This window comes from Tachypleus tridentatus, chromosome 13 (assembly GCF_004210375.1).
Source record: "Tachypleus tridentatus isolate NWPU-2018 chromosome 13, ASM421037v1, whole genome shotgun sequence".
NCBI lineage: Eukaryota > Metazoa > Arthropoda > Merostomata > Xiphosura > Limulidae > Tachypleus > Tachypleus tridentatus.
Window position 1 is genome coordinate 3,067,501 of NC_134837.1, and position 16,677 is coordinate 3,084,177.

Sequence of the window (16,677 nt, forward strand, 5' to 3'; positions counted from 1 at the left end):
TCTGTATGGAGATCTCTGTCACTGTCTGTAAAGCTTCAGTATCAGTTATACTGAGATCAGTCTGTATGGAGATCTCTGACACACTGTCTGTAATGTTTTAGTATCAGTTATACTGAGATCAGTCTGTATGGAGATCTCTGAGACTGTCTGTAAAGTTTCAGTTTCAGTCATACTGAGATTAGTCTGTATGGAGATCACTGACACTCTGTCTGTAAAGCTTCAGTATCAGTCATACTTAGATCAGTCTGTATGGAGATCTCTGACACACTGACTGTAAAGCTTCAGTATCAGTTATACTGAGATCAGTCTGTATGGAGATCTCTGACACTGTCTGTAAAGCTTCAGTATCAGTTATACTTAGATCAGTCTGTATGGAGATCTCTGACACTCTGTCTGTAAAGTTTCAGTATCAGTTATACTGAGATCAGTATGTATGGAAATCTCTGACACTCTGTCTGTAAAGGTTCAGTATCAGTTATACTGAGATCAGTCTGTATGGAGATCTCTGAGACTCTCTGTAAAGTTTCAGTTTCAGTCATACTGAGATCAGTCTGTATGGAGATCTCTGAGACTGTGTAAAGTTTCAGTTTCAGTCATACTGAGATCAGTCTGTATGGAGATCACTGACACTCTGTCTGTAAAGCTTCAGTATCAGTCATACTTAGATCAGTCTGTATGGAGATCTCTGACACACTGTCTGTAAAGCTTCAGTATCAGTTATACTGAGATCAGTCTGTATGGAGATCTCTGACACTGTCTGTAAAGCTTCAATATCAGTTATACTGAGTTCAGTCTGTATGGAGATCTCTGAGACTGTCTGTAAAGTTTCATTCATACTGAGATCAGTCTGTATGGAGATATCTGACACTCTGTCTGTAAAGGTTCAGTATCAGTCATACTGAGATCAGTCTGTATGGAGATCTCTGACACACTGTCTGTAAAGCTTCAGTATCAGTCATACTGAGATCAGTCTGTATGGATATCTCTGACACTCTGTCTGTAAAGCTTCAGTATCAGTCATACTGAGATAAGTCTGTATGGAGATCTCTGACACACTGTCTGTAAAGCTTCAGTATCAGTTATACTGAGATCAGTCTGTATTGAGATCTCTGGCACTGTCTGTAAAGCTTCAGTGTCAGTTATACTGAGATCAGTCTGTATGGAGATCTCTGACAAACTGTCTGTAACGTTTCAGTATCAGTCATACTGAGATCAGTCTGTATGGAGATCTCTGAGACTGTCTGTAAAGTTTCAGTTTCAGTCATACTGAGATCAGTCTGTATGGAGATCTCTTATACACTGTCTGTAAATCTTCAGTATCAGTTATACTGAGATCAGTCTGTATGGAGATCTCTGACAAACTGTCTGTAACGTTTCAGTATCAGTCATACTGAGATCAGTCTGTATGGAGATCTCTGAGACTGTCTGTAAAGTTTCAGTTTCAGTCATACTGAGATCAGTCTGTATGGAGATCTCTGAGACTGTCTGTAAAGTTTCAGTTTCAGTCATACTGAGATCAGTCTGTATGGAGATCACTGACACTCTGTCTGTAAAGCTTCAGTATCAGTCATACTTAGATCAGTCTGTATGGAGATCTCTGACACTCTGTCTGTAAAGCTTCAGTATCAGTTATACTGAGATCAGTCTGTATGGAGATCTCTGACACTCTGTCTGTGAAGTTTCAGTATCAGTTATACTGAGATCAGTCTGTATGGAGATCTCTGAGACTGTCTGTAAAGTTCCAGTCATACTGAGATCAGTCTGTATGGAGATCTCTGACACACTGTCTGTAAAGCTTCAGTATCAGTTATACTGAGATCAGTCTGTATTTAGATCTCTGACACACTGTCTGTAACATTTCAGTATCAGTTATACTGAGATCAGTCTGTATGGAGATCTCTGACACTCTGTCTGTAAAGGTTCAGTATCAGTCATACTGAGATCAGTCTGTATGGAGATCTCTGACACTCTGTCTGTAAAGCTTCAGTATCAGTCATACTGTGATCAGTCTGTATGGAGATCTCTGACACACTGTCTGTAAAGCTTCAGTATCAGTTATTCTGAGATCAGTCTGTATGGATGTCTCTTACACACTGTTAAGTTTCAGTATCAGTCATACTGAGATCAATCTGTATGGAGCACTCTGACACTCTGTCTGTAAAGCTTCAGTATCAGTTATACTTAGATCAGTCTGTATTGAGATCTCTGACATTCTGTCTGTAAAGCTTCAGTATCAGGTATACTGAGATCAGTCTGTATGGAGATTTCTGACACTGTCTGTAAAGCTTCAGTATCAGTTATACTTAGATCAGTCTGTATGGAGATCTCTGACACTCTGTCTGTAAAGCTTCAGTATCAGTCGTACTGAGATCAGTCTGTATGGAGATATCTCTGGCTGTGTCTGGAAGTTGAGGTCCACCTTCCTGTTTATCAGCAGCTTCCACACAGTACGCAACAGGAGTAGAATTAGACATGGACAGCAGAAACTGGTCAGTTTTACTCTGGGACACGACTGAAACAAAATGAAAACTACTTGTGATCGATTTGTATATATTCATGTTTATTAAATGATTATCAGAAACTTAAACATAAAGTTACTTATATGAAAAAGAATACTTAAAAATCAAGCACATCATTGGTTACTGAAATAAACATTTTTTTATGGTTTTAACAGAAGTTTAACAATTAAAAACCCACCACATTTTCTTAGCTTTTGAAGGCTGATCTTCTGTCGAATGTATCCATAGCGACTTTTGACTTTTTCTTCTGTGGAGAAGACACACATTGGAACTGTGAAGGAATAGATTCTAGGGAAAGGGGGTCATCACTCTTACCTCTAATACAAAAATAAACATATTGCATAATTTTGTGACAATTAGCTGTTTTCATAAATATAAGTTGACAAATACATAAGTACCAGTAATATATGTAAATAACTTGCAGCCTGATTTTTTTTTTGTATTTAAATAAAAGTGAATCATTAACTGTTATTAATCAGTGATGTCGAGAAAACCCACTTGTAGAGAAATATATATGTAAAAACGGCTCGTTTGGGTTGAGAGAATATTTTACGTAGAGGAGTGAACAACGTTTCGACCTTCTTCGGTCATCGTCATGTACTACATTCCGACACTCAGTTACACAACCCCTTTCAAACATGTGGTCAGCTTCCGGTCAGTTACCTCTCTCTTTCTTTGTGAATCTGACGATGACCGAAGAAGGTCCAAACGTTGTTCACTCCTCTACGTAAAAAATTTTCTCAATCCAAACGAGCCGTTTTTACATATATAATTACTGTTATTGATTAAACAAGAGCAACCGAATTATTTATGTATCGTTCTATCAAATGAAAAGTACATTTTATACAATACACAGTCGTGATGCATGTTAAGCTACGAAATAATACAGGGATATAATTTTATAATCGTTTCTTTGTGACCTGTCATGAACTGTTTTGTTTATGACTGTTTATACAGCCCCCCCCCCCTTATAAAAGTAAAAGAATATAATAATATATTTGTACAGCCTCAACACAACTATATAACGATTGTATTTTGTTTCTGGTTTCAGAGCCCTCCTATATTTATAATCTAAACTATATATTTATTATCTCCTGCAGATATAGTGGTTACTTACTCAGAATGAAATGGTCGCTGCACACACGACTTGCGCTGGTGGGCTGCCAACCTTCTCGCTTTACTGCAGCGATCCATCGAGATCTACGCTCAGGATCCGTCGGAAAACGGTGAAAGCTCTTTCGTGGATCTCGGTCTTGTCTGTTCTGACAACCAACAAATACTCATGTAGTCAACACGTTCAAAATAATTCAGAACTGTTATGAGAAACGAACTGCTGACCAGCTAACTGAGGCGCACTGATGCGGCGTCTAGCCTACGATCATGGCGGCATAAGTTTGTATTACGTGATTGCGTGACGTAACTGCAACCAATCGAAGGGTCAAAATATCGCCTAGCGGCTTTCTCAGCCATATTGAAGTATTAGGGTGTAAGTCTAGTTCTTATGATGTGAGATTCCAAGTAATAAGGGCCCGGCATGGCCAAGCGCGTAAGGCGTGCGACTCGTAATCCGAGGGTCGCGGGTTCGCGCCCGCGTCGCGCTAAACATGCTCCCCCCCCCCTAGCCGTGGGGGCGTATAACGTGACGGTCAATCTCACTTTTCGTTGGTAAAAGAGTAGCCCAAGAGTTGGCGGTGGGTGGTGATGACTAGCTGCCTTCCCTCTAGTCTTACACTGCTAAATTAGGGACGGCTAGCACAGATAGCCCTCGAGTAGCTTTGTGCGAAATTCCAAACAAACAAACAATCCAAGTAATAAGGCCTTCAGTGAGCTTGAAATTTCACGTGTGAAATTTGATAAGGCTTAACAATCTACTTCAAGCAGTGAAAGAGTACAAAGTTTGTAACTAGAAGAGATAATTGTTTGTTACATGTCTTTATTTACTGTTGTATATTTTAGGAAAAATAAGTTTATGAACATATTTGTATACAGTAATCACGTATACACACACATATATATAGTGTATTATAACTAAAATGTAACTGTGAGTAACAAAATACTCGTCTACTAAAATGCAGCATAGACAAGTCAGTTTGTAAAGCCCACTCTTTTACTCTTGGATACGGTAATACGATTGTACGTGCTAAGCGTCATTGTAACTTCTGTAATGTTGGCCAGGTACTGCAGAAAGGCCAATCTAATCAAAACAATAAAGATATAATGTTGAGAGATTTCAGCTGTTTAAGGTAAATATTTGTGTTATAATTATAGAAATATTATTTATATTTAGTTCCCCAATTCTATGTTGGTTACGAGGTCAGTTATATTTACTGAAAATAACAGACATGGTATAGCGTTGTCTTTCAAAAACATTTGATAACTATCTTGATGTTACAAACATTTTGCCTGTAAAATTTGAAAATTGTCTGATGGATAAAAATATCTCTTGTACACAGTTATAGGTTTGAGATCTCAAATGATGTCTTTACTTTCAACATTTTACTCACTAGTGGTACTGTACTAATATACCAATAAATGTACTTGTGGTATTTAACTGTTAATCCATCGAGCAACTGAAAATACACGATAAGAACTACCGATTTGAATACTTTACTCTTGCTGACACTTTACTAACTGAAAACTGATTTAAGTATCTATCTTGTAGTCTTGTTTCTAGAAACTTCATAAAGTCTCTCGATCACTAGGACTATTTTTATCTCAATGTCATGCAGCCATCAGCTAAAATGGAGTCATATCATTGGAAATTTAACTCATAACAGTTATAACATCAAAAGCAATCACCTTAATTTGTATTCATTCAGGCGTCCCTTATCCGATGAACTCCGAACTGACATCCGATCTCTTTATCAATAACAGGAAGAAATTCCGCTAACTTTATATCACAGTTAATATGTACTTCTTACTCGTGTATTTCTTGCCAAGTTGCAATTGTTATGTGTTGTTGTCCCTAGTTTTGAAATACCCTACCATTCAGTCTCGATGTTATGGGATTTACTTTCACACTTCTAACACACCAACATCTTAAATTGCGGGTAATATTTAGTTGTATCACACAGATTCGAACCCTGATTCAAAATTCAGAGATCGGTAACAGTACCAACTTATCGTAAGAAACAATAATAGTGAAGAAAAACATCGTTGAACAATATATGTATTAACAATCCTACAGGTCAAACTGTATAGTAACATATCACTAATAATTATGTTACAATACTTATATATTAACAATCTTGCAGGTCAAACTGTATAGTAACTTATCACTAATAATTATGTTACAATACTTATGTATTAACAATCTTACAGGTCAAACTGTATAGTAACTTATCACTAATAATTATGTTACAATACTTATGTATTAACAATCTTACAGGTCAAACTGTATAGTAACATATCACTAATAATTATGTTACAATACTTATGTATTAACAATCTTACAGGTCAAACTGTATAGTAACTTGTTACTAATAATTATGTTACAATACTTATGTATTAACAATCTTACAGGTCAAACTGTATAGTAACTTATCGCTAATAATTATGTTACAATACTTATGTATTAACAATCTTACAGGTCAAACTGTATAGTAACTTATCACTAATAATTATGTTACAATACTTATGTATTAACAATCTTACAGGTCAAACTTTACAGTAACTTATCACTAATAATTATGTAACAATACTTATGTATTAATAATCTTGCAGGTCAAACTGTATAGTAACTTATCACTAATAATTATGTTACAATACTTATGTATTAACAATCTTACAGGTCAAACTGTATAGTAACTTATCACTAATAATTATGTTACAATACTTATGTGTTAACAATCTTACAGGTCAAACTGTATAGTAACTTATCACTAATAATTATGTTACAATACTTATGTGTTAACAATCTTACAGGTCAAACTGTATAGTAACTTATCACTAATAATTATGTTACTATACTTATGTGTTAACAATCTTACAGGTCAAACTGTATAGTAACTTATCACTAATAATTATGTTACTATACTTATATATTAACAATCTTACAGGTCAAACTGTATAGTAACTTATCACTAATAATTATGTTACAATACTTATGTATTAACAATCTTACAGGTCAAACTGTATAGTAACTTGTTACTAATAATTATGTTACAATACTTATGTATTAACAATTTTACAGGTCAAACTGTATAGTAACTTTTCTCACTAATAATTAATTATATTTGTTAAATCTATTGTATTTTTATACACTAAATTCTTAATATATTGTCTTAGGGACTTTCAAAAATTAGAAGAATGTATTATAATATTAATGGTATTTCAACCACACTATATTTGTTATAATCATTACCGATGATGTGTTTCAGGCCGGCTGGGATAACACAAAACGCAACACTCTTTTCACCACTTGATAAAGTATGAAATGTTAGGGTGTATACGTCTTTTACAAGCAGATGAAGCAGGATTCTAATTGATTTTATCAGCAATATATTGTATTCTGTAATTACATTTGACACTTACCATATTTCAGGTTGAACAAAATTTTTATGTCATTTATGCCTCATGTACTTTCATGGTATTTATATTATTTTTTTCTAGACCTGTGGTAATACGTGACAATGAAATCAGGAATGTTATTGTACAATTTACTAAATACACCGGTAGGTGGCGATTTTACCTGAGAAGTGAAACTTGTAAATATTCACTATTTTAGAAGGTGAAAACCTTTAAAACAAATGTGTATAGTAATAAAATGTGCTTAATAGACCTGTTCAGACTTCAAATGAATAATATATTTTGTTCTTGTTTCAATGACATAAGAACTATAAAGAAATTTGAAAACAAAAGTTTGGAAGGACAAAAACAAATTTGGTTTGGAATTCAAATTAATATATCTTGAGAGACAGTGGTTTATTTTATTTCTCTTTCATTGGGTTCATTCTGGAATTGTTGTTAATGAAGTAAGTTTCATTGCAATAACTGACAGTGTAACTAACTTCTAACTATATTCTCTGTCTGTCTCTTTTTTTAAAGGCATAAAACAACATTTTACTATTTTCATCTTTCATTACATATAACTCTTCATTACACCACGTTTATATGGTGACAAACAACACCGTATTACTGAAGCCATGAACTTAAAACTGTATTTTAATTATTAGCGTAAGATGTAATACCATGTAATACCATTGAGATAACAGGTAACAATGTAGCTCACAATAGTAGTTGAGATAACAGGTAACAGTGTACTTCACAATAGTAGTTGAGATAACAGGTAACAGTGTACTTCACAATAGTAGTTGAGATAACAGGTAACAATGTAGCTCACAATAGTAGTTGAGATAACAGGTAACAGTGTACTTCACAATAGTAGTTGAGATAACAGGTAACAATGTAGCTGACAATAATAGTTGAGATAACAGGTAACAATGTAGCTGACAATAGTAGTTGAGATAACAGGTAACAATGTAGCTGACAATAGTAGTTGAGATAACAGGTAACAGTGTACTTCACAATAGTAGTTGAGATAACAGGTAACAATGTAGCTCACAATAGTAGTTGAGATAACAGGTAACAGTGTACTTCACAATAGTAGTTGAGATAACAGGTAACAGTGTAGCTGACAATAATAGTTGAGATAACAGGTAACAATGTAGCTGACAATAGTAGTTGAGATAACAGGTAACAATGTAGCTGACAATAGTAGTTGAGATAACAGGTAACAGTGTACTTCACAATAGTAGTTGAGATAACAGGTAACAATGTAGCTCACAATAGTAGTTGAGATAACAGGTAACAATGTACCTCACAATAGTAGTTGAGATAACAGGTAACAGTGTACTTCACAATAGTAGTTGAGATAACAGGTAACAGTGTACTTCACAATAGTAGTTGAGATAACAGGTAACAATGTAGCTGACAATAGTAGTTGAGATAACAGGTAACAATGTAGCTGACGATAGTAGTTGAGATAACAGGTAACAATGTACTTCACAATAGTAGTTGAGATAACAGGTAACAGTGTACTTCACAATAGTAGTTGAGATAACAGGTAACAGTGTACTTCACAATAGTAGTTGAGATAACAGGTAACAGTGTACTTCACAATAGTAGTTGAGATAACAGGTAACAGTGTACTTCACAATAGTAGTTGAGATAACAGGTAACAATGTAGCTGACAATAGTAGTTGAGATAACAGGTAACAATGTAGCTGACGATAGTAGTTGAGATAACAGGTAACAATGTACTTCACAATAGTAGTTGAGATAACAGGTAACAGTGTACTTCACAATAGTAGTTGAGATAACAGGTAACAATGTAGCTGACAATAGTAGTTGAGATAACAGGTAACAATGTACTTCACAATAGTAGTTGAGAAAACAGGTAACAATTTACCTCACAATAGTAGTTGAGATAACAGGTAACAATGTACCTCACAATAATAGTTGAGTTAAATTGTATTAATTTATCTATCAATAGTAGATGAGATAAATGGTAACAGTGTACCTAACAGTAATTGCAGAGTTAAATGGTAACAATCTACCTAACAGTAATTGCAGAGTTAAATCTATCAATTATTGTTAAATCAAGTGTTATTTAACAATAAGCTTACACATGATATAGCAAATGATTTTAAACAATGAATAGTATCAGAAAACAGTATAAGAAACTGAAATTGAAGAATTATAATTTAAGACATTAATAACATGTGTTTCTTGTTTTCTTTAAGCTACAATTATGACTTTAAGTATCAAATAAAACAAGAAACTGGTGGTTTCTTATTTATAATCACATTAATGTTTGTTACCTCTCAAAGAATATGATTTGTAAGAGTTCTGTCTTTCAATGATTTTTGTAACGAGTTATGTCATATTTTGTTGATATTATTTTAAACATATGTATATTGTGTTTCATTGACAATAATGTCAAAGTATGTTATAGACTTACTAAACAATATATTGTATTTCATAGACAATAATGTCAGAGTATGTTAGAGTTGCTTAACAATATATTGTATTTCATAGACAATAATGTCAGAGTATGTTATAGAGTTACTTAACAATATATTGTATTTCATAGACAATAATGTCAGAGTATGTTATACAGTTACTTAATGATATATTGTGTTTCACAGACAATAATGTTGGAGTATGTTATAGACTTAACGATATATTGTGTTTCACAGACAATAATGTCAGAGTATGTTATAGAGTTACTTAACAATATATTGTGTTTCATAGACAATAATGTCAGAGTATGTTAGAGTTACTTAACGATATATTGTATTTCATAGACAATAATGTCAGAGTATGTTAGAGAGTTACTTAACAATATATTGTATTTCATAGACAATAATGTCAGAATATGTTATAGAGTTACTTAACGATATATTGTATTTCATAGACAATAATGTCAGAGTATGTTATAGACTTACTTAACGATATATTGTGTTTCATAGACAATAATGTCAGTGTATGTTATAGACTTACTTAACGATATATTGTGTTTCATAGACAATAATGTCAGAGTATGTTATAGACTTACTTAACGATATATTGTGTTTCATAGACAATAATGTCAGAGTATGTTATATACTTACTTAACGTATTGTATTTCATAGACAATAATGTCAGAGTATGTTATAGACTTACTTAACGATATATTGTGTTTCATAGACAATAATGTCAGAGTATGTTATAGACTTACTTAACAATATATTATATTTTATAGACAATAATGTCAGAGTATGTTATAGAGTTACTTAACGATATATTGTATTTCATAGACAATAATGTCAGAGTATGTTATAGACTTACTTAACGATATATTGTGTTTCATAGACAATAATGTCAGAGTATGTTGGAGTTGCTTAACAATATATTGTATTTCATAGACAATAATGTCAGAGTATGTTATAGAGTTACTTAACGATATATTGTATTTCATAGACAATAATGTCAGAGTATGTTATAGATTTACTTAACGATATATTGTGTTTCATAGACAATAATGTCGGAGTATGTTATAGACTTAACGATATATTGTGTTTCACAGACAATAATGTCAGAGTATGTTATAGAGTTACTTAACGATACATTGTATTTCATAGACAATAATGTCAGAGTATGTTATAGAGTTACTTAACTATAAAATTGTGTTTCACAGACAATAATGTCAGAGTATGTTATAGAGTTACTTAACGATATATTGTGTTTCATAGACAATAATGTCAGAATATGTTATAGAGTTACTTAACGATATATTGTATTTCATAGACAATAATGTCAGAGTATGTTATAGAGTTACTTAACGATATATTGTGTTTCATAGACAATAATGTCAGAGTATGTTGTAGACTTACTTAACAATATATTATATTTCATAGACAATAATGTCAGAGTATGTTATAGAGTTACTTAACGATATATTGTATTTCATAGACAATAATGTCAGAGTATGTTATAGAGTTACTTAACGATATATTGTATTTCATAGACAATAATGTCAGAGTATGTTATAGAGTTACTTAACGATATATTGTGTTTCATAGACAATAATGTCAGAGTATGTTATAGACTTACTTAACGATATATGGTGTTTCATAGACAATAATGTCAGAGTATGTTATAGAGTTACTTAACGATATATGCCTCTTAAAAAAACATGAATCAATATAAATTATGTAACATGGCTGTGTCTGTGTGCCTGTACATGTCTCATTAGTTTGGTGTCTATCTGTACACACTAGTAGTGTGTTATACGTATATAGGTGACTTATACATTACATTCCACACGTTTGGTTACCTGAATAGGTTTCCGAACAGACTTATGTTATATTACAAAATATAATGTAACCCTCATCATGTAGGTTGTTCACAATTTAATATGTGTATAAAGGTACCAGTATCCTCATTGTATATATAATGATACACTAACACCCATTTATCACACAAATAGTGTTGTTTATTATGAATGGAGTAATGTTGTTGGTAAATAATTGTTTCATGAACCAGGTTAAGGTAACAGTATTGCTTCTATATAATTGTTTCATGAACAAGGTTAAGGTAACAGTATTGCTCCTATATAGTTGTTTCATGAACAAGGTTAAGGTAACAGTATTGCTTCTATATAGTTGTTTCATGAACAAGGGTAAGATAACAGTATTGCTTCTATATAGTTGTTTCATGAACCAGGTTAAGGTAGCAGTATTGCTCCTATATAGTTGTTTCATGATCCAGGTTAAGGTAGCAGTATTGTTCCTATATAGTTGTTTCATGAACCAGGATAAGGTAGCAGTATTGCTTCTATATAGTTGTTTCATGAACCAGGTTAAGGTAGCAGTATTGCTCCTATATAGTTGTTTCATGATCCAGGTTAAGGTAGCAGTATTGTTCCTATATAGTTGTTTCATGAACCAGGATAAGGTAGCAGTATTGCTTCTAAATAGTTGTTTCATGATCCAGGTTAAGGTATCAATATTGCTTCTATATAGTTGTTTCATGATCCAGGTTAAGGTAGCAGTATTGTTCCTATATAGTTGTTTCATGAACCAGGATAAGGTAGCAGTATTGCTTCTATATAGTTGTTTCATGATCCAGGTTAAGGTAGCAGTATTGTTCCTATATAGTTGTTTCATGATCCAGGTTAAGGTATCAATATTGCTTCTATATAGTTGTTTCATGATCCAGGTTAAGGTAGCAGTATTGTTCCTATATAGTTGTTTCATGAACCAGGATAAGGTAGCAGTATTGCTTCTATATAGTTGTTTCATGATCCAGGTTAAGGTAGCAGTATTGTTCCTATATAGTTGTTTCATGAACCAGGTTAAGGTAGCAGTATTGCTTCTATATGGTTGTGTCATGAACCACAAAAACTGTTCTATTGTTAATAATAAGGTCCATCTCACCAGGTTTTGTTGGTTTTATTGTCTTGTTCATTAATATTGTGTTAATATCATATAAATGTTTTATATTAGAAACAGAAGGAAGAAGTCTGTCTCAGAAAGAGAAGGTAGAGGTCTATCTCAGAAAGAGAAGGTAGAGGTGTATCTCAATAACAGAAGGTAGAGGTGTATCTTAGAAACAGAAAGTAGAGGTCTGTCTCAGAAACAGAAGGTAAAGGTGTATCTCAGAAACAGAAGGTAGAGGTCTGTCTCAGAAACAGAAGGTAGAGGTCTGTCTCAGAAACAGAAGGTAGAGGTCTGTCTCAGAAACAGAAGGTAGAGGTCTGTCTCAGAAACAGAAGTAGAGGTCTGTCTCAGAAACAGAAGGTAGAGGTCTGTCTCAGAAAGAGAAGGTAGAGGTGTGTATCTTAGAAACAGAAGGTAGAGGTGTATCTCAATAACAGAAGATAGAGGTCTATCTCAGAAACAGAAGGTAGATGTTCACCTTAGATAATGCACTCACTCTCTATATAGAAGAACGCAGAAAAAATATGTATTAATGAAATACATAAACTCGTCTGAAGCCACCATAAGGTTGATATGAAGAACCGTTTATTGAGTTATAACCCGCTTTCTATTTTGACCTGTGACGTTTTCAACTTCAGCCGGCAAGACAATATTATAATGAATTTACTTGATCCATCTCTGGGATACTTAACCACCATTTATTCCCTACAATCTACAGACCTTTGTTTGTTTGACCTATTTCTGGGATATCTGACCAGTGTTTGTTCCTCACAATCCACAGACATTTGCTTATTTGACCCATTTCTGGGATATCTAACCACCATTTATTCCCTACAATCCACAGACCTTTGTTTATTTAACCCATCTCTGGGGCACCTAACCAGTATTTATTCCCCACAATTCACAGACCTTTGTTTATTTAACCCATCTCTGGGGCACCCAACCAGTATTTATTCCCCACAATCCACGGACCTTTGTTTATTTAACTCATCTCTGGGGCATCTAACCAGTATTTATTCCCCACAATACACAGATCTTTGTTTATTTAACTCATCTCTGGGGCACCTAACGAGTATTTATTCCCCACAATCTACACACCTTTGTTTATTTGACCCATTTCTGGGATATCTAACCAGTGTTTGTTCCCCACAATCCACAGACATTTGTTGATTTGACCCATTTCTGGGATATCTAACCAGTGTTTGTTCTCCACAATCCACAGACCTTTTTTTATTTAACCCATTTCTGGGATATCTAACCAGTATTTATTCCCCATAATCCACAGACCTTTGTTTATTTGACCCATCTAGGGGGTACTTGACCAGTTCTTATACAATCCCGAAACATTTCATTATACTGACTGTCATCAAATTTTAGCAATGGAATTTTTTTTATTAATTCACTTCTCTTTATCATTTTAGCCTAAAACCTAATTTTTGGTTCAAATCAAAAAGTAATTTGTAACCGTGACAAGCAGATGGCATAAACAAAAATTCATGATTTAGTACAAAACATGCAACTTTTGTTAGATGGTGACAAAGTATCACTTAATTTATGTCGATTAATGAACGTATCTGATTTTCTTTGTTTGTTTTCAGTATTTTATTACAAAAGTTGGTGTACTTTTAAAATTTTAGGCATTTACCAAGGTCAGTGGTTTAGGGGATTGAGACATGGCTACGGAGTGCGAACTAGCGCCCCCTTTGGGTTGGCCTCTCTTTTCCGTCCAAGGAATCTCCGCGCATCAATGACGTCACTCCAGAGTGAACAAGAAGACCCAGCAAGCGAAAGAGATCGGAAAATCGACGACTCTCGTGGTGGTTTCGTGCTTAAAGCGAAAAGTGACGAACCTCTACCGCGGCGACGCTCTTTGGTGGAAAGATCTTCGAACCTCAAGAAGTCCATTATTCAAGTAAGTTAAATTTTCTTTTAAGATCTGGCTTGCTTATAAATACATTTTGTTATTCGTTGAATATTTTCATTAAATAAAAAACTTGCTTAACCCTAAATTCTTAACCCTTAATAAGTCCACATTGGTAATTAACGTAAAATATTTAGAATTCGGAATATTTTCAACTTGAAACAGCAGTTATGGATCACGGTTTTTATTCTGGGAATATGAAGTGTCAGTCACAACCAGTTATTCGTGCCATACAGACGTATAATGTGGAAAATGTTTGAAGACCCATGAAGCAGATGGTATAAACAAAAATCCATCTCTGATTGGGAAGCGACCAGTGGATGGTATTGTTAGTTTTTTGAAGGAACGAACACAAAGTAAACTTCAAGATGAATAACACACAAAGTGGTAATGAATAAACAAACTGACATCAGATAACGTCCAAGTTTGTAGGATTACAGATAAAGTAATTCGGTTTCTTATAAGGACACAATAAATACCATTCAAAGAATTATTCAAAACCAGGTTTCTGCAGAACCAGGCCAAATATTTTCTGAAACATATCTTCTATTTCTATATAAATATTGACTCTCACTGTCAGTGATAGTGGACCAAGAATGACTACAGAGTTACAACAAACAAAAGCGCAGATCGTTTCATAGTTACAACAAACAAAAGTACACATTGCTTTATAGTCACGACAAACAAAACACAGATTATTTTATAGTCATTACTCACAAGCACATAGATTAAGTTACATGTTCTATTTCAATCTTATCAGTGACTACTGAGACTTGCTGCACTGATGAACCAACTTCAACTATCTTTGTTAGTAATCAGCCAGAATCCTTCTTCAGACTTGTGTTAAGGTTTATTAATCAACACTACACTGATGAACCAACTACAACTGTCTTTGTTAGTAATCAACGAGAATCCTTCTTCAGACTTGTGTTAAGGTTTATTAATCAACACTGCACTGATGAACCAACTACAACTGTCTTTGTTAGTAATCAACGAGAATCCTTCTTCAGACTTGTGTTAAGGTTTATTAATCAACACTGCACTGATGAACCAACTACAACTGTCTTTGTTAGTAATCAATTAGAATCCTTCTTCAGACTTGTGTTAAGGTTTATTAATCAACACCACTGTAAACCCGCTCTCTTCCCCTCCTTCAGTGGCACAGTACTAAGTCTGAAGGCATATAAGGCTAAAAACCAGGTTTCGATACCTGTGAAGGGCAGAGCACATATAACTTATTATCTATCTTTGCTTAGCTATAAACATGTAAACAGATAAACTTGAACCATAGTGTAAGAAGCACATTTGTGGTATTTGACTTTCATAAGAAATTAATATATAAGTTGCAGAGACAAAATTGTTGAGTCATCAATACAAAATCAAAGTAGGATTCTTTACGAAGTGAAGGCTTATTTCTTCACTCCAGAGATGCTACCGTTTCATTCTTTCCAAGTTTGACATAACTTTCTTGTATCTTCAACTTGTATATGAACTTCATCTGAAAGTTGAATACCACAAGTTTTATTTGGAAACTGAAGGTGTCGAGTCCTCATTAGACGGTTCTAGTGTCAGGTTAAATTAACTTGTAAACATTAGTAACATAGCGATTGCTACATCACAGCTTTGGACTGTACTGCAATCAAATGCAATACTTCTCCATTCAGTTGCACGACTTGTAAAGATTGATAGAGTTAGGGTAGTCAAGTTAATTCAGTTCTGTGATGGTAAGTTCAACATATATACGAATACTGTAAAATGTACTTACTGAGGGAATTTGAACAGCAATTGTTGATTCAAAATAACAAAAATGTGTATTTACCACCAACCCAGAATGTCAAATTTATTCCTTCTTTTATTCAACAATTAGTTCTTATTCACTGTAGACCTTAGGACAAATTGTATGGATTTCGAATGCCCAAGTCACGAATGAAATCTGAATAAAACTGTTTTGTTATTGAAGATTAGAGCAGTGATGAAGAGAAGTTAATAAGTGATAGGAAACTCGGTGATGATACACATCATGTCTAATACAATAATCCAAAAGAAGAAACATAAAACGTCATGTCTAATACACTAATCCAAAAGAAGAAACATAAAACGTAATGTATAATATTCTAATCCAAAAGAAGAAACAGAAAACGTCATGTCTAATAGACTAAAGATATTACATTTGTCATTCACTGGATCTGAAAAAAGGTGTTCTACCCATGTAACTAATATAAACTCTAGAATTCGTCATAGGTTACAAAAAATTAAGGTTTTAATTTCTGTAAATCCTGTAATTAGTTACACGTTCTAGAAGAAGTAATTGTTT

The 16,677-nt window shown here is 33.7% G+C and overlaps 2 protein-coding genes across 2 annotated transcripts in view; one reads left to right on the forward strand and one right to left on the reverse strand.

Annotated features, from left to right (window-relative positions):
• The window catches only part of LOC143237858 (junctophilin-1-like), a 73,600-nt gene that overhangs the window by 38,649 nt on the left and 18,274 nt on the right, over window positions 1–16,677 (forward strand). The window contains exon 2 of the mRNA XM_076477542.1: window positions 14,080–14,354. Within this exon, the coding sequence (XP_076333657.1) occupies window positions 14,080–14,354 (275 nt within the window). The remainder of the gene's footprint in view (window positions 1–14,079; window positions 14,355–16,677) is intronic.
• LOC143237859 (THAP domain-containing protein 1-like) overlaps window positions 2,704–16,677 on the reverse strand; it is a 33,774-nt gene continuing 19,800 nt past the window's right edge. The window contains exons 3-4 of the mRNA XM_076477543.1: window positions 3,637–3,781; window positions 2,704–2,836 (exon numbers count right to left, since the gene is read on the reverse strand). Of these exons, the coding sequence (XP_076333658.1) occupies window positions 2,808–2,836; window positions 3,637–3,781 (174 nt within the window). The 3' untranslated portion in view covers window positions 2,704–2,807. The remainder of the gene's footprint in view (window positions 2,837–3,636; window positions 3,782–16,677) is intronic.